Below are 24,823 nucleotides of genomic sequence, written 5' to 3'. Positions count from 1 at the left end.
TATGCATTTAAATCTCTGAAGAAACAAACTGTGACATTGCTTTAAGTAATGTTTATTTTGAGTTGGTCTGTACTGGTACTAGGTCACTGCTGGCAGTGGCTGTATGAGTACTATGAAGTTAAAATGTAGGAAAAGCTGTTACCTTCAAATTGATGTGTCATAACTTGACAATCATCTTCAAGCAAAAAAAGATACATCATCCAGAAAATGTCCTTTTTTAAAATGTCAGCCTGAACAGCTATAATTTAAACCATTCTAGGACTATGTTGAAATCTACTGTACTATGGTTTAAGTTGGGGAAAGGTCTCAGTATGATACTTTCATATTCACTCTATGTAAAAATTGAAGCCCAAAGACAAGTTAAATCAGTGCTGTATTGAAGTTAGTGCAAAAAAAGAAAGTTTTATCTTTGTAAATTTTTAATTGTTAACAGCAATTGGTAGTTGTAAAAATATACACCAAATTCTTTCTAATGTTCTGCGTGGTTCTTAAGTGTGCTATTCTTGACGCTGCTGTCCTTACTGCTTGGTTCTTGATTTTAAATTAAAAAGTAGGTGTAGCCCGTCATTCTTTCCAAAGTGTGGAGCTGTAAATGGCTACTGACCCTGAGATAAGGCTTTTTTCTTCCTAAAGCAAACAATTGAAATCTAATTTACAGAAATAAGCACTGGCATTTTTCAAGTATTCTGCCAAAATCCTAAATTGCATTTAAACATGAAGGATAATGAATGGTTTTAACGGTGCTATATTAGGTTCTCTGATTTTTATGAGCTGTTTGGAAATATAATAGTGTATAAAATATGTGGCTCATTTTGTTACCAATTTAATATTGTCATTTAAATTTAGTTACCATTGGTTAATCTTGTTTTTCAAGCTATCCTTTGAGAAGAAAGTCAAAATGTGTTATTAGCCTACCTCCACTTGGGCCTCTTGCTGTATGATCACCTTTCCAGGTTTTGATGTGCATAGCTTTTAAAATATCTATGTACTATTATAATGCTCTTTCCCCATAGACTCTTGTAATGTATTCAAAACCTAAAATTATAGCAAAAAGAGCCAAGCAGTAGCATTGTGGGGTTTTTTGTAAATGTAAAAATACTTAGATCCAGACTTTGTTTCCTTCAATTTTAAAAATAAAAAATACCTCAGTGCTATGTTTTTCAGTATCACCTGCATTTCTCCAAAAGTAACACCTGCTTTATGTGGCACATAACTTGTAAGAATCACATTTTGGATTTTAAAGAAAGACTATTAAATATTTTAAAATCACTATCAATGACATTTTCCTTTTATTCAGTAGTGAAGCCTAACTACATTAGCAATTTTTACTGTGTGGCCTAGGTCTGATAAATTCCAAAATCTCTAAAGTTTCATCCTGTTATAAGATTGTGGTGTCTCAGAAAGCTGTGCTTGTTTTTCATGTATTAAGCTACTTACTATTGGGATCCGGCTTCCTGAACTGTCAAGTTCATCAGACTCTGGTATCCACTACTTTCTGCAAGGAATTATCCTGTTAGAAAAGAAATAGTAGTAATAACATCTAACCACAGAGAATAAACGTTGTACTATAGGGACCTAACTTGAAATTTCTCTTGAAGTGCTTTGTCATAAGTCATGAACATTGTGTTTTTCTACCCTGTAACACACTTTTTATGGTAAAGAAATCCTTAAAATGACCTTTTTCTTCATGATAGGTGCCACTCTATACTGGACATTTGCAAGCTACTTTCTAGTTGAGGCCACTTTTGGGTTTTTAGTGGTCAGCTCTCCTCAGAGTTGCTGTGCAGTGCTGGTTGATTAACTGGGCTTTTTCAGTCTCTTCAAATTACATTGTAGAATAGACCTTTACTGTAGCTCAGTAAACCTGAATTGCTCTGGGTCTGTTATCCTCCACACAAAGAACATGTGGACGTTTCTACAGAAAAATTGTCCTTCAGGTTTAGTGTTTCCACGTAAGATACTACAACATAAGCTGGGAGAAACCAACTGTTACATAACCTGGGTGGAGTGGTGAAGTTCAAATATACTTGAAGTAACAATGATTACCATTCAAGTTGCCATGACAAAATGAGGCAGCTTTAGCACAACGCTGCTCTGGCATTTAGCACAATTGCAGGCCCTGGAACTTAAAACTACCTGGTTTGACCTTCTGTCACCGTTGAGTAAGTTTTAGGGTTTTCTGTTATTTTTAAACTTGTATTAGTACCTACTATATGTCACAGAAATGTGAAGGTTAAGTAAGAGTGTTTTAGAATGAGAGGCTCCTGTTTAGCAACATTATCAGTGTTTTTACATCTACTTTAGAAATTGGCTTATAAATACTCATGTTGCCTATATAAGTTTATGGAAAGTAAGCTATATAACAAAGAAAAACAAGCACTGGTCATATCACTTTTATTTACATTTTATCTGTTACAGTTTATTCAGTATAGAAAAAATATGAATACATTCATAGTATTCTCTTTTAATTTGGTAATTCCATGTTGTCAAATATTGACTGCTTTTATATTGGGTGTCCTACCCAATAAAAAAATGAAGAACAGATCTCACAAACAGTTCTTGTATTGTGTTACTGGTATAATAGTAATACCATTTATTTGACTTTTAATTTTTTAAACAACCTAATTGTGAAAAGACTCAAGATTAAACTACTGTTTTCTGACCTAGGGAAATGTTTTAAAAAACAGATTAATCTATTCCCCAAGGAAAACTTTGAGGTCAGCATCTTAAAACACTTCAGTGACCAAAGAGAAAACATACACTCCTTATAAAGGGGTCATGCTAGAAGAAAATTAAGTGACCCCAATGTACCATGGTTCCATAGCCATAATGAGCATCATTATGTTGGGGGAAAATCCATACTTAAAAGGTTTCTTTTAAAAATCCATTTTACGTATAAAATCCATGACTTTTTTGGATGTAGTAATTTCATTAAGTGGGTCAAACTCACAAATCAATGCTACAAAATATAGTATTTTCCATTACTTTTAGTTATAGTGTACATTATATATAGCAAGACAAAAGTCACTACCTTGTACTAAATACCGATGAACAAATAGTTTGTTAAAAACCAGAATCAGGACTTATAAATAGTGCAGAAAATGCAAACGCCAAAAAAACGATGCCTCCTATGATTGTCACTAGAAGAGAAGAGAAAAAAAGTTAAATAAGGCAAAGTTCTATACTGATTCTATACTAACAAAATTCTAAGGAAGTCAGTGAAGATGCCTGTTATTCTTCTAATCTAGTAAACTATCCTTGAAAACTAGCACATTCACACAGCAAAGAACACAACACTCCTGACTGAGCAGGAAAAATCAGTTTCTCCTCTAGTACTGTTTTGGGAAATGACAAGATTATATTAAACTTGGTGCTGTCAAGCAACAGAATTATAACCCATCTTAAAACGTAATTACAAAAGAGAACGTTCACCAAACTAACAGAGTTTCAACTGTACACCTTATAGTTACTTGCAGCTGCATAGGACATTCTCAGCCGAATGAATATACATGGTCTCTATCTATGCTTGCCAGTCTGAAAACTTCTCATACTTCCGCATGGTAACTGGTTTACTAGCTTAAAAAAAATTATGTTAACAAAAAGCTACTATGGAATTCGATAATGCTTTTTTATGAATTTGTATTTTAGTAGCTTGTACACATGGGAAAAGCAGTCTGTGTTTCCGATAATAGATAATATTTAGAACCTCAAAAAGGTAATAACTAGACCCAGTATACTTCAGAAGTAAAAACTTAAAAGTTAATACCCTATTTTTAATCTCTCAGTGACTACAAAGAACAAATGACTTGCTTTTTAGTTTAAAAAGAACAAATGTTTTAAAAAATCAGAAGACCTTACCAGTTCTGACAGAGATTTTCTGTGCTATCATTCTTCCTCCAATTACTGCCAGTCCAGTGCATAAGCAGTGCCCCACTGTTCCACCCACGGCTACACCATAGGGATCCTGGAAGCAAAGACAGGAAGCATTATTAGTTTGGTAGTTTGAAATTAGGGTTGAACTTGCTCCTTGAGAAAAGTAACCCCTAAGCACCAAAAAAATGGAGATCCACCACAAAGATACAGTTCTAAAAATTAAAGTGTTGTAATTTTATGAGGGGTGGTAACCCTTCATACTTAAAGCAGTATGTACCAGTTATATCTATAACTAGACCTATAACAATAAAGTAGAAAAAAAAAACAGGAAAACTTGGCCATGTTTTGAGAAAACAGAAACCCTGGCTCCGTCTACTGCGTGCCCCACCCCCTCCCCAGTGCCAGGAACAAGATTTTCATCTGGAGGCAGTCAGTGGAGAAAAAGATAGCCCTAAAGAATGAGCAGGTGTTAGCAAATGATCTAATTTTGTTTGGGGAGGAAGGAACATGCTCAAGGGAAAAAAAGGCCAACAGGAAGACACAACCAACTGCAGAGTACGTCGGGATTCTTACAGAAAACCAATGAGGAGTAAGAAGAGTCCATCAGACAGGAGCTGGGTCATGAAGGAACCTAGGAGCTTGGAGTTCAGCCTTTGTCTGAGACACTGGCAGGTTTTTACAAGGGGAGTACCAGGACAGATTTATGCTTTAAAAGTCTAGTGGAGAGAATGAACTGGAAGAGAACAAGACTGGAAGGCAACATGACAGTGCTGGCCTGGATTGGCGGGGGGGAACAACATGCAGAGAAAAACTGGATGAATTTGAGAGAAAATGGGAGGCATAAAGCCTTTTGATCATAACAGGTTTCATGGCTATCAACAGAAATTAAAATTAGAGAAATTCAAGTTAGTCAAATTTGGTGTAAATAAACTCAGGGCCTGACTGTAATAACCCTGGGAAAGAATGCAGAAGGATGTTGGTGATGGAAAGGCAGCCCCAAGAGAACTACAGCAAGTTAGCAAGGGCTGCAGTGAGCTCAAGTAAAACAACAAAACCAACACTTCGCCCACAGGGTCAGAGATGAGTCCTGTGGGTTAAGTAAGCAGAAAGGAGCTGACCATGAGAAAAAATTGTGCATGCTAAAAATGTTCACAAGGCAGAACCGGAAGTACGGTCAAGAGGGAAGGTGGTGAGGCAAGATGGTGGCAAACAAGAGGAAGGACGGGGGGACTTGGCAGTTTCGGCAAAGAAGCCAAAAAGAAACAAGATGGCGAGGCTCCAGCTAAGTCATCTGCTGTGCCAGAGGAGATGGAAGAAGCAGAGAAGGACCATATCCCAGGTCCTGTTTGCAAGGGCAAGTGGAAAAATAAGGAACGGATTCTCATCTTTTCTTCCAGAGGAATAAATTTCAGAACAAGACATTTAATGCAAGACTTGAGAACGTTGATGCCTTATTCTAAAGCAGATACTAAAATGGATTGTAAAGATAAATTATTTGTGATTAATGAGGTCTGTGAAATGAAAAGCTGCAATAAATGCATCTATTTTGAAGCTAAGAAAAAACAAGATCTTTATATGTGGCTTTCGAATTCACCTCATGGGCCCTCTGCCAAATTCCTTGTTCAAAATATTCATACCCTAGCAGAACTGAAGATGACTGGAAACTGTTTGAAAGGTTCTCGTCTGATTTTGTCTTTTGACCCTGCTTTTGATGAATTGCCACATTATGCTTTGTTAAAAGAACTCTTAATTCAGATTTTTAGTATGCCATGATATCATCCCAAAAGCCAGCCATTTGTGGACCATGTGTTTACTTCCACCATTTTGGATAATAGGATATGGTTTCGGAACGTTCAGGTCATAGATGAAGATGCTCAACTTGTAGAAATAGGACCTTGTTTTGTCTTAAATCTGATATTTTTCAGGGAAGTTTTGGAGGACCAACTTTATATGAAAATCCTCACTACCAGTCACCAAACATGCATCGGCGTATCATAAGATCCATCACAGCTGCGAAATACCAAGAGAAACAGCAAGTAAAAGATGTGCAGAACCAGAGAAAGAGCCAAAGACTGTTCTTCCACACGATCCTACTGATGATGTTTTTGTTACACCAGCTGAGGAAAAACCAATAGAAATACAGTGGGTAAAACCAGAGCCAAAAGTCGATTTGAAAGCAAGGAAAAAAAGGATTTACAAAAGGCAAAGAAAATTGAAACACAAGATGAACAGTGGAAATGCAAAATGAATCAATGGATAACTAAGTTTTCCCAATATTGTATATTTATTTTGCATTCAGTGTGTAAATACATCTATTATCCTGGACTACTTTGTCTAATTTCTGTGCCATTTGAAAGAAAAAAATATCTTAGAATCAGTGGTGTTTATCTTTTTCTAAATAAAGCACTGTATCACAAAAAAATAAATAAAAATTAAAATGTTCACAAAACTGGGCTGTAAGACAAAGGTTTAAGTTATGTGAGGTGAGGGGGGAGCTGGGCAGAGGGACTTGGCACTATGATGGGTGGGGCTAAAATAGAGGACTTCTGTCTGCCAGTGCAGGCCAGGCCAGCTGCTGTGGTGTGGGCAGTGTATACGCACAGGGAGGAAATGGAAATGCTTTGAAGCATCTAAAGGAAAGGAAGGTAAGTCTAGCTGGGTGCAGTGGCACAGCACTATAATCCCAGCACTCTGGGAGGCTGAGGCAGGAGGACAGCAAAGCCAACCCAAGCCTGGGCAATTAAGTGACTTGGTAAAACCCTGTCTCACAAAATAAAAAGGGAAGCTGGGGATGTAGTTCAGTGTGAAGGCCCTGGGTTCAATCCCCAGTAACACATACACACACAGCGCATTTCCCAAGTTCTATCTATATATTAGGACCTCTAAAATTGCTACTCTATTTGAAAATGATACTTGAAATATCACTGATTAAAGAAAATAGTTCTTTTAATACAGGAGTCAGAGTCTTATTTTACACACTGTATCCTAAAACAAGAATTTATAATCAGGCAAATTTATTTGACTGAAACTTCTCCACTTCTCACCTATTACCTACTAACATCTCAGAAGACCTAGGAGTCTGTGAAATCCGATTTTGGAACATTAAGTTGTACTGGAAAGCAGAGGTACAGTTGCAGGCTGAAATGGATTGTACAAGGGTACTACATGGTTCATAAAGAATCTTAAAGGAGTGAAACCAGACTAACTCAGCTCTTCAAGAGCTCACTAATGCTGTGGTGCTGGTAGGGTGGATGGGTAGCTAAGAGCTGTGCTGGACACCCTACATGTGTTACCATCTGCAAGACAGGTAAACCCCACCTGCAGATGAAGAGACACGGGGAGGTGGAGTGAAGTGGTCACAGCAAGAGAATTAAACCCAGGCTGCATGTGCTGTGCTACTAGACCAAGTGTCCCACCAGAGAGCCAGGAGCCTTCCCAGGCCCCTGCCCTATAGGAGAGGGTACGGGGAAAACGCAGTGGTTCTGCCAGCACCACACACCTGGCAGAACCACACCATCAGGTCACTTACTTTGTTTTAAGTCCCAGCTCTGGTATCTGAAAGCCAATAAACGGCTAGAAATCAAGAATATAGGGCACAACCATTAAAGTAACATTTTAAAAGAAAGTTTGTTCTACAGTACTCAAATGAAAAGTAGCTCCTTTATTTTTTTTCTTCCCAAAACAGCATTTTTTAGGCTTCTCTGACAAAACAGCCTTTCCCAACTATCTTAGTCCTGGCCCTCAAAGACTGTATTTTTGACTACTACCTATGTTAAGGAATTTATTCTGTTATGGTAGCCATTTCCAAAGATTTAAAAACAATTTTAATCTGATATAGTTGATGTGAAACAGCAATATTAGTTAAGATCAGGAAGAGCCTAAATAGTAGATACAGCTTCCATTCCATAACCCTCTCCTCAGTAAATCTTTGTAAATCGGTGCACCTTGACAGATACAGTACCTCAGATAAAATAATATTCCCCTCAATAGAAAGGTTAAAAAAAAAAACAAAATAGGTGTCTTTTAAATTAAGTGACATTAAACAGCTATGTAAAAAATAAAGGGCTACAGAGCTGACAGCTGTAGTTCTAGTCCTGGTCCCACTCCCAGTCAACTTTGGTCCTCTAGCCACCCAATCTCTCTGAGTCTCTGGTTCTTTATCTATCGAGTAAAGCCTAGATGTAGAGGATCTGAGGTCTCTTCTGGCTTACTATTTATTTGGTATCAGTATTCTAGAGTTAAGACTTATCAAAAAATGATGCTGAAGAGTGAATACATGAAAAGCAACCCAGAAATGTGTAAATAATTGAACTGGTTCTCCTCTACTGGACAGGTCAGTTTGTTTCTAAATTTCCACTTGATTGCATTAAACATTTTTATAAGCAACCTGTGCAACATTCAGTTATTTCTTTAGCTATAAGGAACAGAAGAACCAAAAGTTATGCATTTTAAAAGGCCTTGGATACTTACTGCCAAACTGGCCTTTAATAATATTATACCACTTCTTCTCAGTCTTTTGGCTAAAATCAAGTGTAGTATCTGTTCTTATCAGTTTAATATTATACTAACTTATATTCAACAAGAATACCAACAAAAGTTCTGAGAAAAGCCAAGCCAAGAAAACAGCATGCCCCTCCAGCTTCATTAACATGAGAAAAAGTGTAATTTCTACTTATAAGAATTCTATCAGACTGCCAGCAGAAACTGAAGGCTAACTTGAGCAAGGGGCAAGGTGGATAGATGTAAAACCAGTCTAGACAGGAAACAATCCCTTGCCCAACAACTGTACAATGTTAGCAAAGTAACATTAATTATGTTTTAGTTTTAATATAAAAGAAGTCTCCCAAATGTCACTCACCTCTCTAGCTGCCAAAACAATTGTTGTGAGTTGAGAGCGATCTCCCCATTCTGCTAAGAATGTTAATGTAAGAGCTTGAACAAAAATGGGTGAAATAAAATGCAACCACTTTTTCTGAGGTATTGTTGTGCTTGTACCCGCTTCAACATCTCCGGGACCATTTAGGAGTTTGGTTCGTTGAAACTAAAACAAAAAATGACATTAATTCTAGGAAGCAAATAAAAATAGCACACCAAAAAAATCACTGAATCTTTTAAAAAGTGTATCAAGTCTATGGAACACACTCAAAAGAAACAAAATTTTTGGGAGCCCAAACTCCCCCACCCGCTTTGAACAACTAGTTTCAGGCAGCAACAAATGCTATATTCTCAATGCTTCTGTTCCTCTTCAACAAAATAAATGGTATTTACTGATCACTTACTGTCCCAGATGCTATGGAAGAAACATGTGAAAAATCAGTCCCTGCTTTTCAGGAGCTCAGAATCAGCCTAATTAAGGAATCTGATTGCCCATGTTCAGTATTCAACTCTCTGGTTCCTTCCTCTACCACATTAACACTACCCCAGAATCATATCACAAAGATAAGAATGGAAACCAAACAAAATAAACTATTTTTGTGAAGCCCACATGTATCATACAAATGTGGCCACTGAAAACCTCTGGGTATTGTTTATTCCTCAGTGAGTACCTTCTAGGCCATATTTGACAGGGCCATATGACTTACTTCTTCATCTTTCTTCTTTAATTCTGCTTGAACTTCTTCCAATTCCTCTTGACCCTCATCTGGACTCATCTTTAAGCCTTCCCGAAGCATTCTAATGCCAAAAATGGCAAATAATGCAGTTGAAACATAGTATGTGTACACTCTGGGGATGACTGTGGTGGCATAGCCAAACAAAACTGGAAGAAAATATGACGAACAGTGTATCTGGTTAACTGGTGAGTATCACAACTAACTGAAGAAGCTGCTAACTTCTAGAGGAATCATGGTTTACCACTGTTTGTCACTTATGTCATGAGGGCCTGGTGCTTGAAGTGGTTAGCTCTGATGGCCCCTAACGATGTCCTGTAAGGATTCCAAGATTTTTAACCTCGAAAGCATATTATATCCATATGTAATCCATATTCATCAAAAACTTTTTAATTATAAATATCTATAGCAGTGATGGCAAACCTTTCAGAGCTTTCAATGATAACCATAGGCTTGCCATCACTGCTCTACAGTAACAAACCATGACAATATTTTCATATAGCATGATTCAAACTTCTCCTTTTTGATTAAAAACATATTTTGAAAGAAAACTAAAAATTCCTTACGCATATGTGTGTATACACACAAACACAATATAGTCTTATATTTTCTAGCTCTGTCCACTGAAAAAGGCCAAGAAATAAAAACATCTCAGTAACAAAGAGCCCACCTTACACCCAGAACTAGGGTTCTAATACCACTCTCCATGAAAATGCTCCTCGGAGAAATGGCCAATTCTAAGACTAAGCAGAGATACAAGATGAACCTGCAATATGTTGTTATACTGGAAAGGAAAAGCAAACACAAATAATGAGAGCACGTCACAAGGAGGCAGTTGGTGAGGCTCTCATGGACCAAATCTGAGACAATGCAGTCCACAAAACAGTCTAATAATTAGTTAAAAACCTCTGAAAAAAGGATTAAAGAGTAAAAGACAAATAGGAGAGGAAAAAGTTCTGTGTATAGCAGAATGACAGAGCTCACTGGAAAATGTAAAGCTGAGAAGCAGAAGTCATCATTTTGCAAACATTGAAGGGAGATTAAGATTACATAAGAATCATGCTTAATCTATGAGAAGATTTTGATAAGGAAGACTACAGCCTTTATATTAGTTGCAAGACAGTATAAAAGAGAGATCTAGACTGGGAGATCAAAATGAACGCAATTTTATTTATGTAAGTCAAACAATTCTAAAGCAGTGTGCAAAAAGTTAATACGTGAATCTGAACAAAAGGTATATAGGTGTTCATTATCTAATTTGTATAGCTTTACGAATCTAAAATTATTTCCATGAAGTTCTAAAATTTCAAAAATGAAAGGCAGCAAACCTTTACAATCTCCTAAGCTTAGTTACCCCTTTATCCTCAGATATAACAACTGCCCTTATCCCACAGAAGGTATGTTCCAAGACACCCAGAGGATGCCTGAACCCTGGGATAGATCCAAACCCTATGTTCACTGGGCTTTTTCCTGTATAATATGCCTGGGGAGCACGGCCACATGATACCAGAATTAACCTTTCCTTCCTTGTCGTATGGACTGGTGTCACCACTTGGGCACTTTGGAGCATTAAGTAAAAAGAGAGTTACACAAGCACAGCACTGCAATACCACAACAGTCATTCTGAAAACTGAGACAACTGCTGGGTGATGATGGGTGCTGCATACAGCATGAAGATGCTGGACAAAGGGATGATTCATGGCCCAGGTGGGATGAAGTGCAATAGCAAGGTTTCACCATGCTACTCAGAACAGCATACAATTTAAATTTTTTTTCTGGGATTTTTACATTTAATATTTTCAGAGTACAGTTGACTGCAAATAACCAAAACTGCAAAAAGTGAAACCTCACATGACAGGACTACTATAATCTTTAAAAAGAAAAGTTATTTAGGGATATTTTTCCTTCTTGCCATCTCTACTGGGAGAAACATTATCACTTTTTTCTTCTCCTGATTATTGTGCCTATTGTCCTTTCTTTGGAAACCTTTCTTGACACTCAAATACTTTACTGACAACAGGACATTAAAATTAACAAAAATTTCAATTTTTCCAACCATTTTTAAATACATCCAGTTAAACAAGATACTTGTAAGTAAAAGATTAATCTGAATAAGGAGAGTAATTTGTTAAGTTTCAGAAAAGCCTTTTAGATATCTTGATGGTTTCCAGTTCTTTGTGTTCAGCAAAACTGACAGAAGACCATATTGAGCTGTCAGCTGATTAAATTGTTAAAAAATCATTTTGAGGAGAGATCACTGTATGGTTTTTAAAGAGTTTTGAACTGAGTGACATGGCTATCATAAATGTCTTCCCATCAACTTATTTACTGAAAACTTTCTCAGCCCTTCTATTTTCTCTTAGAAAAGATCAGTGTTGATACTAAACTTTATCTCACTCTAGCAACAAGTGATATTCATTCACAGACACACAAAATAGTTTAAAAATAATATCCCATTATATCATTAAGACATACATTTCCAGTCTTAAAAAACTGTTTATTTAGCTAGGTGTGGTAGTGCATACCTGTAATCCCAGCATTCTGGGAGCCTGAAGGCAGAAGGATTGCATTCAAGGCCAGCCAACTTAGTGACTTAGCAAGACCTGATCTCATAACAAAAAAGGGATGGAGATATAACGCAGTGCAGAGGCTGTTGGTTTGACCCTCAGTACCACAAAACAGTTTATGAGTTTTTCTCAAAGGAATGATGGTGATGGTAGGTATCAAGCTGTAATAGTGTTTAGAATCCACTGGGTATATTTTTAAACACTGTACCTGTCTTATTTTACACAATATACCAGAAATTACATTTTTGCAACTCCTTAAAATTTTTTTTTTTTTTGGTACCAGGGATTGAACTCGGGTCCTTGCGCTTGCACAGCAGGCGGTGAAACCACTGAGCTAAATCCCCGGCCCTTCAACTCCTTAAATTTATGATTAAAAAAATTTAGGTAACTTCAGTGTGACAGTGAGTAAATAATTTTTCAAAATGATTTTCAAGACCGCACAGGGAAAGGTTTGCAGAACCTGATACACACTATTTCAAGATCACAGGTGGGAAGGGCTGTCAGACAATGCTAGCAGCTAGAGGGAGACACAAGGCTGAGGACAAATGAGACACTGGATCCTGGCAGCAGAAGAGAAGGAACTGAACACGAAAGAGGCGGGGAGGACCACAGAGTGTGGTCGGAGAGGTTCCAGGCACAGAGAATACAGCCTTCTACCCATCCTTGAGGCTGGAAATTTCAGCAATACATTTCTCTGATTCTGTTCAAACTCATTCCAAATAAGTGATGTCTCCATTTGCAACTCTCCTCATTTCCTATCTCCTATAATCAACTTGCTATGCTCACTGAGGCAGCACATATACTAAAATACAATTAACTTGCTTCTAAAGAGAAAATTATGTTTTTATTAATAATTCCCATACTAATTTCCAAAGTGTGCAAAGTATTCAAATTATTTTCATTGTTAAAACACTCATTTTTATGCTTCTAACAACATGAACTTTTATCAAGGATGTAGGCACCAGGTAGCCAGAAACGAAACTTGCTCTGCACTGTAAGAAATAAGTCTATTAAAATTTAAGGCAAGCTGAAGGGAAGTGAATAACAAAGCACTCCAAATAGCATTAATAGACTATAACCCATGAGGTAGGCAGATAATCTCCATTTTACAGATAGAAATACTAAAGCTCAAAGAGATTAAATAACTTATGATTAGCCTAAAACAGGGCAGGTTACATTCAAACTCAAGTCTAGCTCAAAGAGAGAAAGCAATTATTTTCATCAAACCATACGGCTGCAGGTAGCTATGGAACCAGAGACTAAACTGTGTTAACCTAAACTCCTTATGATCTAAAGCTTTGAAAAACCAAAGCCTTTAAATTAATAAATGAAACAGTAACATATACAGGGAGTTCTAAGAACATTTTATTTCTTACCATAATGGGTAAGAATAGCTTCATAAAGCATATTAAACTGAAAGTTATTTCTCAGTTATTACCTACCAAGTGTCATTTAACAAGAAAATATGCAATTCTCTGTGGTCTTAAATCCTATTGCTAAAATATCAAATATGAATATGCAAATCTGAACTAAAAAGGAAAACAGCTGAGAAAGAATAAAAGGATAAAATACAGTGAATAAATGATGGAGTATGATTTTGGCTGAAAATAGCTAAAGATTTCATCTAAAAAGTACAATCTGGCTTTTAAGAATTTATGTACTGAAGCCATTTGCTGTTTACTAAATTCTAGAACATAAACCAAATTCCAATACAACTAGTTGAATGTTTCAAGGGCTCAATACTTACACACCATGTTCCCCTTAATTCAACAAACTCCCTGGGGGCTGCACTCACCTGATAAGCATGTCATGAGGGCCAAGGCAAGCATAGCACCAGCCAATACAGTCAAACGGTTATAGCGCATTGCCATGATGGCTGCTATGAAAAATGTCTTATCACCCAGTTCAGATACAATGATAACTGATATGGCAGCAACAAATGCATGAATAAATCCTAAATTAGTCTGAGTAGCTGGATCTTCTTTATTGGCATGAACTGGGACGGCTGGTGTAAATCCTTTCTGAAATAAAAAATAATTATCAGTTAACTGCTTTTAAAAAAACATTCAAAATTCTCTTATTTTGCATGTGAATTAAGATTGAGTTGGGGCTGGGGATTTAGCTCAGTGGTTCTGCCGCCTGCCTCGCAAGCGCAAGGACCCGAGTTCGATCCTCAGTACCAAAAAAAAAATTTAAAGATTGAGTTATTTTGTCATGATCATTATACTCACCATCTAAACACTTTGAAAGACATTAGTAAGGTCAGTAATCTTTGACAGTGGTTACTATAATGCAGATGTATAATTCTCTAAAACAATTTAAAAGAAATATAAGCAGGGCATGGAATCCCAGAACTCTAGGAAGTTGAGGCAAGAGTTTGAGCCCAGCTTGGGCAACTGAATGAAACTGTCTCAAAAAATAAAATGGGTTAGGAATATGTAGCTTAGTGCCAAGGCCCTGGATTCAATACCTAGCACAAAAAAACAAAAAAAAGTAAAGGCTAGCTCTAGCCATACATTAAACTTACCTTAGGCTAAGTATTTGTTATGTTAGCTTTTCACTACATCTCATTGAAATTTTTATTAGTAACTTGGGTGGAAGACTTGGGGTTTATCAAACACTCGAGTGACATGAAGCTGAGAGAAATCTCATTGACATTGTCAAGGAGAAAACAGGATCCAGCTCTCACAGGCTACCAAGGGTTAGCTCTAGCTAAGATAAGACTTAATATAACTGGATGTATGGGTGGTAGGTAATATAATGAAGTTAAAAAATATCCTAGAAGGTAAAGTGTCCTAATAAAAAGTCAAACCCAAATGTGTGGTGTATTAAGATGAAAATGTAACAAAGCTCCAGTGAGCAGTAAGCACTGTGCCTCATGGTGTAAGCGACAAGCCCATTGGTATTCAGTGCTGCTCAGCCCTTCCCCAATGTTCTGAACCCTCAGCTGCCAAGGAAGGAGATTCTATGGCCAGGACTTGGCAAGCTACTGCTGAGGCCAAATCCAGCCTGTGTGACTTAATGTATTTTACATTTTTAAAAGACTGTAAGAGAAAGGGGCAGGGGGACAGGGTCAGTGAGAAGATAAGAAGTATGAAAGAAGAGAGAAAGAAGGAAAAGAGTAACAGAAGATGTATACATCAGAAATCTTATGTAGCCAGCACAGAAGTGACCTGCGAAACCTAAAATGTTTACTATGTCTGGCTCATTACTAAAAAAGATTGCTGGTTCAGGCTCTAAAATAATCACATGACAGACTAGGACCGAGGTATCTCTGTTCAGTAACTGGAAAAGTCTGTGTGTGAGTCTACTCACTCTGTAAGGTCTCCAGAGGTCAGAATAAAGAGAGAGCCCCTGAAGTGGGCTGCAAGACAAGAAGGTAAACTCCCTTTCTCAATGTCTTAAGATAGGAACCGCCACTCACAGGAAATGGGCTATACAATGCTCTCAACCATGGCAACTGTGTCTCCCCAGGGGGCATGTGGTGATGTTTGGGCACATTTTTAGTTTTTACAACTAAAGGGGAAACTACTGGCATTTGGTACTGGGGAATCGAACTCAGGTCCTTGCGCTTGCGCAGCAGGCGGTGAAACCACTGAGCTAAATCCCTGGCAAACTACTGGCATTTGGTGGGTAGAAATATTGCTGAACATCTACAATGCCACCCACAATGAAGAATTACCTAGCTGAGATGTTAACAGTTCCCAGGTCAAGAAAAATCACTGGCTAGATAAGTCACTTCTAAGCATCAAAAGCTCATCTTTAATTAAGGCCTACAAATCTCCAGAAGCCTAGGAGATAAAGAAAAAGATGCTTACAAACAAGCCATTTTACTTTGGACAGAGTTAAAAAGAAGTAATATGTGTTACAAAAGCCCAGTCAGAGATGTCAGAGAGAAGAGTAAAATCCTAAATGTGTACGGTGCAGGTAGGTCATTCTTCAACAAATGAAACAACCTTGACTTCAAAATAACAGAGTAGAGATTAGAAAAATGTACACATCACTCACTTCTGAGCTACAGAGGAAATGTAACTGAGACAATCTTGGCAGCTGGCTCCTGCTCTAGCAGCAGTGTCAAGGGGCCCCAGAGCTACCATCACCATTTTGTTTCTAGCTGTGCTGATGTTCTTTACATCCTAACTCCTTTCTCTTCCAGTAGCCTACAAGCACGAAGCATCCTGAAGACAAAAGTTTTCAACTAGGCTACTTTAATACATTCTGGATAAACTTACATAAAGGAACTTTGTTAAGAAACATTGTTAAGATTCAGGATCTGAAATCCAAGAAAAATCTTAGGGCTGAATATATACCATTTATAATCAATCAGCCCCAAGCTCAAAATGTAAATGTTTACTTTTTAAATCAAATCACAGTAGTGATCAAAACTACATATTTTCATGATTTTATAACTTCCAATCATAAAACTTTGGCCACATTAGTCTCTGTTTCCCTGTCAAACACATAAGACAAAATAAAACTTGCCTGGAGAGTATGAAAAATAAAACAAAAAAGCTACATATTCTTAAAGCCCTCCTTAATTGAGAGCACAAGAAAATTCAATTTATAGTCAGTCCTGGAGAGCAAAACTCTTACTCTTAACCAACCATGGTGATAAGAACTGAAGACAAAATATCAGGGTACTGTGAAGATAGATTTTGTTTTTAAACTAAAATATTAACACATTCCTGTAAGCTTGAACCACAGATAATACATGCATGACTGTCCCATCAAGTGGTCTATATCACTGGTAATACAAATGGATCTAATCACTTTTGCTGATGTTTTTACTAATTAATACTAATAAAATTAATTTTAAAAATCACCCAATGGGACAGTCATGTAAGTACCACAGGTGGCTCAAGCCACCCAGCAGGGATATATGAATTATGGCTCTGTCCTAACATGTTAACCCGTCAGAAAATAATCAATTACCATTTATTTACTGCTCACAACATGCAAAAATTGCCTCTGTCTACTCCACTTACTCAGTGACAAGGTAGTGTGTTTAAATTTGTAGGCTCTGGAATTAGATTGCCTGGGTTCCTATCCAAGAATTACTGTGATCTTGGGCCACTAAGGTGAATCAACTTCTGTGATTCAAGTTGATGTACAAGAGATAACCATACCTCTTAGGATTGTTGTGATGCTTAAATTGAGTAAAAGGCCTTAGGATGGTGTCTAGTACACAGTAAGCACCCAGTTTTCATAGCACTACACATGACCAGCTTACTAATCTTCCTAAAACCAATTCAATATCATATCACTGTTTAAGAAACTGCAAGGATCTTTTTACAACTGCTGGTTAACTATGCAACACTTCCTACTTAATTATACACAAGTTTTCAAAATGAATCTCATATCCTCACGGATAAGCCGGAGTAGCACTGTTTAATGAAAAATAAAGCAAGTCACAAAAACAAGCCACATAATGTATCTTTACATTTTCTGACAGCGCATTTAAGAAAGTAAAAACACCCAGGTGTGGTGACACACAACTGCAATTCCAGCACTGAGAGGGAGAAGCAAAAAGATCATGTAAGATCCTGTCTCAAAATTTAAAGAGGGGAAGGGAGCCAGGACTAGGGAAAAAGCTCAGACACTTGCCTACTACATTTGAAGGCCTGGGTACAATCCCCAGTACTGCAAAAAAAAAAAAAAGGAAAAACAGTATAAGTGTTTTTAATAATACTTTAACCCAACACATCTCAAAATACTACTTTTTAAATTATAGGCAAATTATATCAAAATCAGTAATGAAATAGCTTAACATTCTTTTTTTCATACTGTTTTCAAATTCTGTGTATCTACTCCTACACTTGTTTCGTGTATACATACTAGGCGGTACTGCCTGAAAACAGGCTATTTCTGCTAACCACAAGCCACAGTCACCCAGACTACCCCTTCTCTCCTTTTCATAATCCCCCTAATTCATCCAGATTCCTCAAGATCTAACTCAAGGAGAGCTCGAGCAAGGCCTATCCCAGTAATTCTAGGCCTTAGTGTGATCTACCCTTCTAAAATAAAAGTAAATGCATACTATGGGCAATGAGTCAGGGCAGTTTCCATTTTAAGCTTAATATATCCCAGCGTGATGACACACACCTTTAATCCAGCCCTCTGGGAGAGGGGCAGGACTGCAAGTTCAAGCCCGACCTAGGCAATTTAGCAACATCCTGTCTCAAAAAACAGTTTGGGATGCAGATCAGTGTGAAGGTTCCTGCGTTCAATCCCCAGTACAGTAAAATTATAATAGTTATTATAATTAATAACTTATTGTTATCTACTATTTATAATTATAATAAATTATTAAATATGGAGGTAAAAGAATACAAATGTTCTATATATATCGCTTCTCGGCCTTTTGGCTAAGATTAAGTGTAGTAAAAATGTTCTATAGATACTAATATAAAATAGACATTTTAAGTTAAAAATATAATTGTATGTGTAGTTACATGTACTTAGGCAGGAGGGATAGGTCGGTATAATACAGAATGTACACCACTGTAAATGTACAACTGCAAATTCTCAAGAAACAAGTATCAGTGGACACTTTGAGGGAAGGAACCAAAATGACTAAAAAGGGGTCAGCAAACATTTTCTTAAATAATAAAATATGAGAAGCTTCAAGGGTCATATACTTTCTGTAATAATTACCCAAGTATGCTGCTGTAACTTGAGGGCAGCTGGAACCGGGGATTTAGCTCAGTGGTTCTGCCGCCTGCCTTGCAAGCACAAGGACCCAAGTTCGATCTCGGGTACCAAAAAAAAAAAAAAGAGTAGTGAGTTGAGGGCAGCTGTAGGTAATATTTAAATAAGTATGGCTCTGCTCCAATAAAATTTTACAAAACACAGGGAGCTGGGTGTGGTGGCACATGCCTATTCAGGAGGTTGAGGAAGGAGGATTGCAAGGTTGCCATTTTGAGAAACTTAAGACCCAGGCCTTTTTTTTTTTTTGAAGTTTAATTGACACAAATCACTATATATATGAGATACAGTGTGACAACTGTGCACATGTACACAGTGATGATCAAATCCAGGTAGTTAACATTTCTAGCTTCTTACACATTTATCGTTTCCTTGCAGGGAAGCCTAGGGGCTCTTCTGGTTTTGTTTTGTTTTTAATTTTATTGGTACCCTTTTAATATACGTAATGATCACATTCATCACAGGGAATTTGTACCTGTACATAATATATCTTGATTCTTTTTTTTCCCCCATTCCCTTCCTCTCCCTTCAATTCTTCTTGAAATAAAAAATGAAAAGGGGGCCGGGATTTAGCTCAGTGGTTTCGCCGGCTGCTCTGCTTTGCAAGCGCAAAGTCCCGAGTTTGATGCCCAATACTCCCCTCCCCGCAAAATTAAAAAGGTCTGGGGGTGTAGGTCAGTAATAGATCACTAGACTTCAATCCCCAGTACCACACACACACACACATACACACACACACACACACGAAGGCAGTCAGTGGTAAACTATAGTTTGTGACCCCTGAAATACAATGGCAGAGAAGAGAGATACCTCTCTGCATTCTTCTGTACCTTTGGGAATTTTTTTAATCATGCATCCAGCCACAGTTAACTGCTGTACACCACTTCAAAAACCTCTCATCCCAACCTCTTACTCCAGCTTCAGATCAATTCCTGGTAGGTGCTTGCTGGCCTTAGGCAGGTCCAACCAGAAGATACACTGCTCTGGAAAGTATTGATGAGGGGGACTCAGCAACATGACAGTGCAGCAGAGTACATGCATTCACCTCCTTTCCTTGACTGCCAGATTCCAGGCATATTCTGAGATCAGTGAGCAAACCATTGGATGACTGGTTGGGATATATGAACTGGGCCCAGAATGAAAATCCTATATATTTATAGACTAACTTAAGAGTCAAAGGGGAAGCCCTTCAAGTTTCTGATATGACACATAAATGTAATTAAGGCACTGTGATTATTAACAAGGCAGAGAATGGTAAATACCAGCTCCTTGACTACTAAGGTCAGTAATCTGAGACCAATGCTGAACAAATTAGAGAAGGAAAATTTATGCACCTGATGGAAAAAAAAATCAATAGGCCTTTAAAAGGGAAGAGGGGCAATCAAGAACAGCGGTGAGGATTTTTCCCAAATTGACAGAAATATTAGTACACCTAAAGTATGTGAGAAAGAGGAATAAAAATAAAAGAATCTGATTTTAGGTAAGCTTAATGTGGGGTGACAAGAAGCATTTCAAATGAAGGTTACCAAAAGGTCATCAGAAGTGGATCACGGAAGATTAGGATAGGACAGTCTCAAGGTATGTACCTGGTTGCCACAGCCTAAATCTGCCACATCATTTCAAGTAGATTTCCCATGGAGAAGGCAGAGATAAAACTCAAAAAATGAGCCTTATAAAGCCAGAGAGCTGTTTTTCACCCAAAATAGAAAAGAAGCAGGACTTACAATACTCATCTTGAATTACCTATGTCTTCAGGTTGTTCACAAGCAAGAAGTACACATAGGCTGTTTTTTATTCAGCTCAACACAAGACAGCTGTCTCATTCAATGTCCTGTAGTCCTCTCAAAGTTCATGGTATCACCAAACCTGACTCCCATTCACACTCTAAGAGCAAACCTCTCACTCTGTTAGTTCCCCCAGCCTTTTTTATCTGGCTCCCACCTGTCACCATGGACTTGTCTTTTCATTTCTTATTCCTGGGTACCTCTCTGTTGCTTTGAGCTGGGCTCCATTTTAACCCTTTGGAGGTAATATTATAGTTAAACCATTTCTCTGTTCCCAAAAAGGGAGGTGTCCCACAGTATTGCTATTATCATCTTGATATGATAGTCCTTTAGGGATCTGAGTACAAAACCACAATATCTTCTATTTCAAATATGGAAATTCTAATCTAATCATGTCCCAAATCTCTGTCTCTTGAATCATCTGGAGACTTCACACCTTACTAAATACTGTATGTCAAATCTAAAGAGAAATATTTAAATAATTATGTCTTTGCAATCCTAACTATGTATGAACCTAGTGGATAGTTTTTTAAATATCCACAGTAAAAACATATACTCATCTTCTTACACAAATACCTTAACATAAAATTTAAAAAAGCACATTAGTGCTAAAAAGTCTGAACAAGAAAGTGGATATAGTCTGGTGTGGTAGTGCACAGCTATAATCTCACTCTAGGTGAGGAGGATGGCAAGTTCAAGCCCAGCCTGGGCAACTAAGTGACTCAGTGAGACCTTATCTCAAAATAAAAAGACCCAGAGACTTAACTCATTGCAAGGCGGGGGGTTCGATCCCCAATAACGGGGTGGGGGGGGATTTGTAGAAACTAGTGAATATTTTGGTGAAGATGCTTCAGGACACCTCACATATAAAATGTTGTTTGTAGAATTTCAAACTACTAAAATACTATGCATCCTATTCTCTTAACTAGATTGTATTTACTGAAGATATTTTCTGCTCCAGTAAAGCTAATCCCCTAGTTAGAAGTTTGGTTTAAAACTGAAGAACAGAAACTAATGCAGTCAAGTAGAATTAAATGAATGGCTTCTCCCCGCTAAAATAGGAGAAACCTGTGAACATGTGTAAGCACGCAGGAAAGAAACAATAGAAAGTGAAAGAACAAATATACTGGAGAATATAAATACTAGAGGTCAGAGGCAAACAGGAATATTGACACATAGGACATATAGGAAGGTAAGTTTTGTCCAAAAGTAAAGAAGGCAGAAAGTATGAGCACAGAAGCAAATATTCAGATGCACATAGGAGGGTCAGATGCAAGGAGTGCAATTCCAATTTTGGTATTCCACCATTCAGTTACAATGTTTATACCACAGTAAGAAGATACTAGTGTGTTTCTTGGTACAAACACCACTACTTCAGTATTTAAGGACCATAATATGTGTGGTTCTATTTCTAGATTCTCTGTTTTATGCCAATGATCTATACGTCTTTCCTTATACCAGTACTGCCTTGATTACTATAGCTTTAGAAGAAGTCTTAAAATTAGGTACTAAATGTCTTCCAACAGTTTTTTTTTCTTTTTACTGTTCTAGGTCCTTTGTACTCCTACATAACTTTTAAATTTCAATATCCAATTCTTCATTTATAACAAGTATACATAGACCTGAATTTTTATATATACCTTGTGTTTTCTAATCCTGCTAAATTCAAATACAAATTGTAGGGGCTCCTAGAGATTTCTTAGTATTTTCTCTGTAGACGATCATTTCATCTACATATCAAGATTTTACTTCTTCACAAGAGCAAGGACCCAAGTTCGATCCTTGGTACCAAAAAAAAAGAAAAAAAAAGATTTTACTTCTACCTTGAAATACAAATAACATCTTGCTAACAGGATAAACAATTTGTAATTTAAAAAGAAAACTTGCTGAAGAGAACTTTCTACTGAAAGTTAAAATTTTAGTTCCAGGGGCCAGGGATTTAGCTCAGTGGTTCCGTTGCTTGCCTTGCAAGCACAAGGACCTGAGTTCAATCCCTGGTACCAAAAAAAGAATAAAAAATTTTAGTTCCAAACTAGAAAATTTTATGTATGTGTGGAAATATACATATATGTCTACATACACATATATATGTGCGTGTGTATCCTCATTTAGAAAGTATTCTTTTACACTTTCACAGTCCCCAAGAGAAAAAAAAAGACAACAAATAATTCCTACTCTGGCTCTAGAGTTCAAATGAATACAAATCTAACTGTACTGATACTGACAGACGCCTGCATCAGAATCTCCATCTACATATGATGAAACTAGAGGAAACACTTCAATCTACAGCCTGGTACCAAGAAAAAGACTGAAGGATAAACTTGAGTCATTTGTAGGAAAATGGATGTTGAGACCATAATGTTAAGTGAAATAAATCAGACACACAAGCTTAAATATCACATGGTTTCTTTTCTTTTTTTTTGGTACCGGGGATCGAACTCAGGACCTTGCGCTTGCACGGCAAGGGCCGGAACCACTGGGCTAAATCCCCAGCCCATCACATGATTTCTTATGAGGAATCAAAATATAAAGAGCAAAATAAAAAATAATAGGAAATAGGAAGATAGATCTTTGGCAAATAGGAAGGAGACCAAAAGGTGGAAGGGTTAGGGAGAGGTGGGGAAGAGGATAAAAGAATTCAGATGTCATGTACTGTACCAACTCCCTATGAGGAATGTGATCACTATGTACTGCAAACATGTATTATAAAAAAAAGTAAAATCTGGGGAAAAAAAAAAGATAATGTCAGACAGGAGGAAAAAGTTCCCATGTTGAGGAGGATGACTACGATTAACATCGTTTACTGTGGATTTCAAAATAAGCTAGAAGATTTTGAATGTTCTCAACACAAAGAAATAGTAAATGTTTGAGATGATGGGTATGCTAAATACCCTGACTACACAATGTATACAGTATGGAAATAACATTACCACAGTGCCCCAAATATATTCACTTATATGTCTATTAAAAAATAAAAATAATAAAACAAAGGGGGAAAAGTTACTTGACTAAATAATTTATCAACTAAAAGGTGAGAGTATTTGAAGACAAAGGAGTCAGAGGAAACAGCTTACAACTCCAGAACTATGTCAACACTACTGATATAAGGCCTGGAAAAGCTTTTCCAGAGGTTGTAAATGTGTGGAACTTAAAACAACGATGCCATAAACCTGCTTTCAAAAGACTGCATTAAAATTAAATAACATTCAGTATAGATTTTCACTATTATGCATTTTTATTTGTGAATAATTTAGTTTTTAGAATCATACTTTAGTTTTATTGTTATTTGTTAATTTATATTACAATATATATTTAACAATTACATTTTTTATAAAATACTTTTAATGAAAGTTTACCAGTTTTATTTTTATGAATATTAACATTCTGTAGTTTTTTTGTTTCAGACAGGATCACACTATGAATTCCAGGATGGCCTCAAGCTTGCTGCTTAAAAATTTTGTGGTAGGGCCGGGGATTTAGCTCAGTGGTTTCACCACCTGCTGCGCAAGCACAAGGACCCAAGTTCAATCCCCAGTACCAAAGAAAAAAGAAAAATTCTGTGGAAGGCACTATCATAGTTAAAAGATAGTAAGAGGGCTGGGGATTTAGCTCAGTGGTTCCGCCGCCTGCCTTGCAAGCACAAGGACCTGAGTTCAATCCCTGGTACTAAAAAAAAAACAACAAAAAAAAACAAAAAAAAAAAACATAAGAGAAATGCCAAGAAACAGTATAAAAATATGAAAGCAAGAACCTGTACTAGGTCAGGTAACAGGATTTTGTGGCTCTATCAACAGTGCTAGGCAACCAGAAGAGTTTTTTGAACTTCTATAACATGTAGTACATTGTAAATTTTATTAAATCTAGCAGCTTTCTCAACTAAAAAGAACTATGCGTCTTGCATACTCTGCCTGAGGAAGGAATAAGAAAAGAAAAATAGTAATAAGTGTCACTAGAAACATAAAATGAATAAAAGAAAGGATCCAAGAGATCAAAAGCACTTTTAAATGAGTTTGTACACTGGAATTTATTTGTGATTAAAAAAGTTCTCAGTCGATTCCTCCAACTTTTTTTTAACCCAACTATAGAGAAAAAGCACTCCCAATATAGAAGGCCCTATATATTTTTTTGTAATCATTTTTTTTCCTTAAATTCTTTTATTGGTACATTTTAGGTATACAATACATTTACATTTCTCATTGGGTGCTTGTACCTGTACATGATGTATTTTGGTTATTTTTTCCCCATTACCTGTGCACCCTTCACCCCATCCACCCTTCCCTATTTA

The 24,823-nt window shown here is 37.0% G+C and overlaps 1 protein-coding gene and 3 pseudogenes across 3 annotated transcripts in view; 3 read left to right on the top strand and 1 right to left on the bottom strand.

The window, feature by feature from the left end:
• Positions 1-24,823, bottom strand: part of Tmem165 (transmembrane protein 165) — a 48,694-nt gene that overhangs the window by 19,275 nt on the left and 4,596 nt on the right. Inside the window, exons 2-7 of one of the 3 annotated variants that reach the window (XR_015441368.1) lie at positions 13,845-14,070; positions 9,456-9,631; positions 8,732-8,914; positions 3,859-3,964; positions 3,032-3,140; positions 1,438-1,510 (exon numbers count right to left, since the gene is read on the bottom strand). Coding sequence is in view for 2 of the 3 variants with exons in the window: in XM_087187677.1 (XP_087043803.1) it covers positions 3,064-3,140; positions 3,859-3,964; positions 8,732-8,914; positions 9,456-9,631; positions 13,845-14,070 (768 nt within the window). In the remaining variant the exon portion in view is untranslated. Of the gene's footprint in view, positions 1-707; positions 1,511-2,377; positions 3,141-3,858; positions 3,965-8,731; positions 8,915-9,455; positions 9,632-13,844; positions 14,071-24,823 lie in introns of those variants that run through there. The other 2 variants (XM_087187677.1, XM_021262333.2) reach the window with 2 other exon arrangements.
• Positions 4,837-6,823, top strand: LOC106009796 (ribosome biogenesis protein BRX1 homolog pseudogene; annotated as a pseudogene).
• On the top strand, positions 8,374-8,491 carry LOC147825156 (U2 spliceosomal RNA; annotated as a pseudogene).
• LOC147825155 (U2 spliceosomal RNA) lies at positions 18,395-18,570 on the top strand (annotated as a pseudogene).

This window comes from Heterocephalus glaber, unplaced genomic scaffold, assembly GCF_053883595.1.
Source record: "Heterocephalus glaber isolate CG9 unplaced genomic scaffold, H.glaber_assembly_v1.0 deba00001509, whole genome shotgun sequence".
NCBI lineage: Eukaryota > Metazoa > Chordata > Mammalia > Rodentia > Bathyergidae > Heterocephalus > Heterocephalus glaber.
This window is presented reverse-complemented; position numbering and strand designations above follow the sequence as displayed.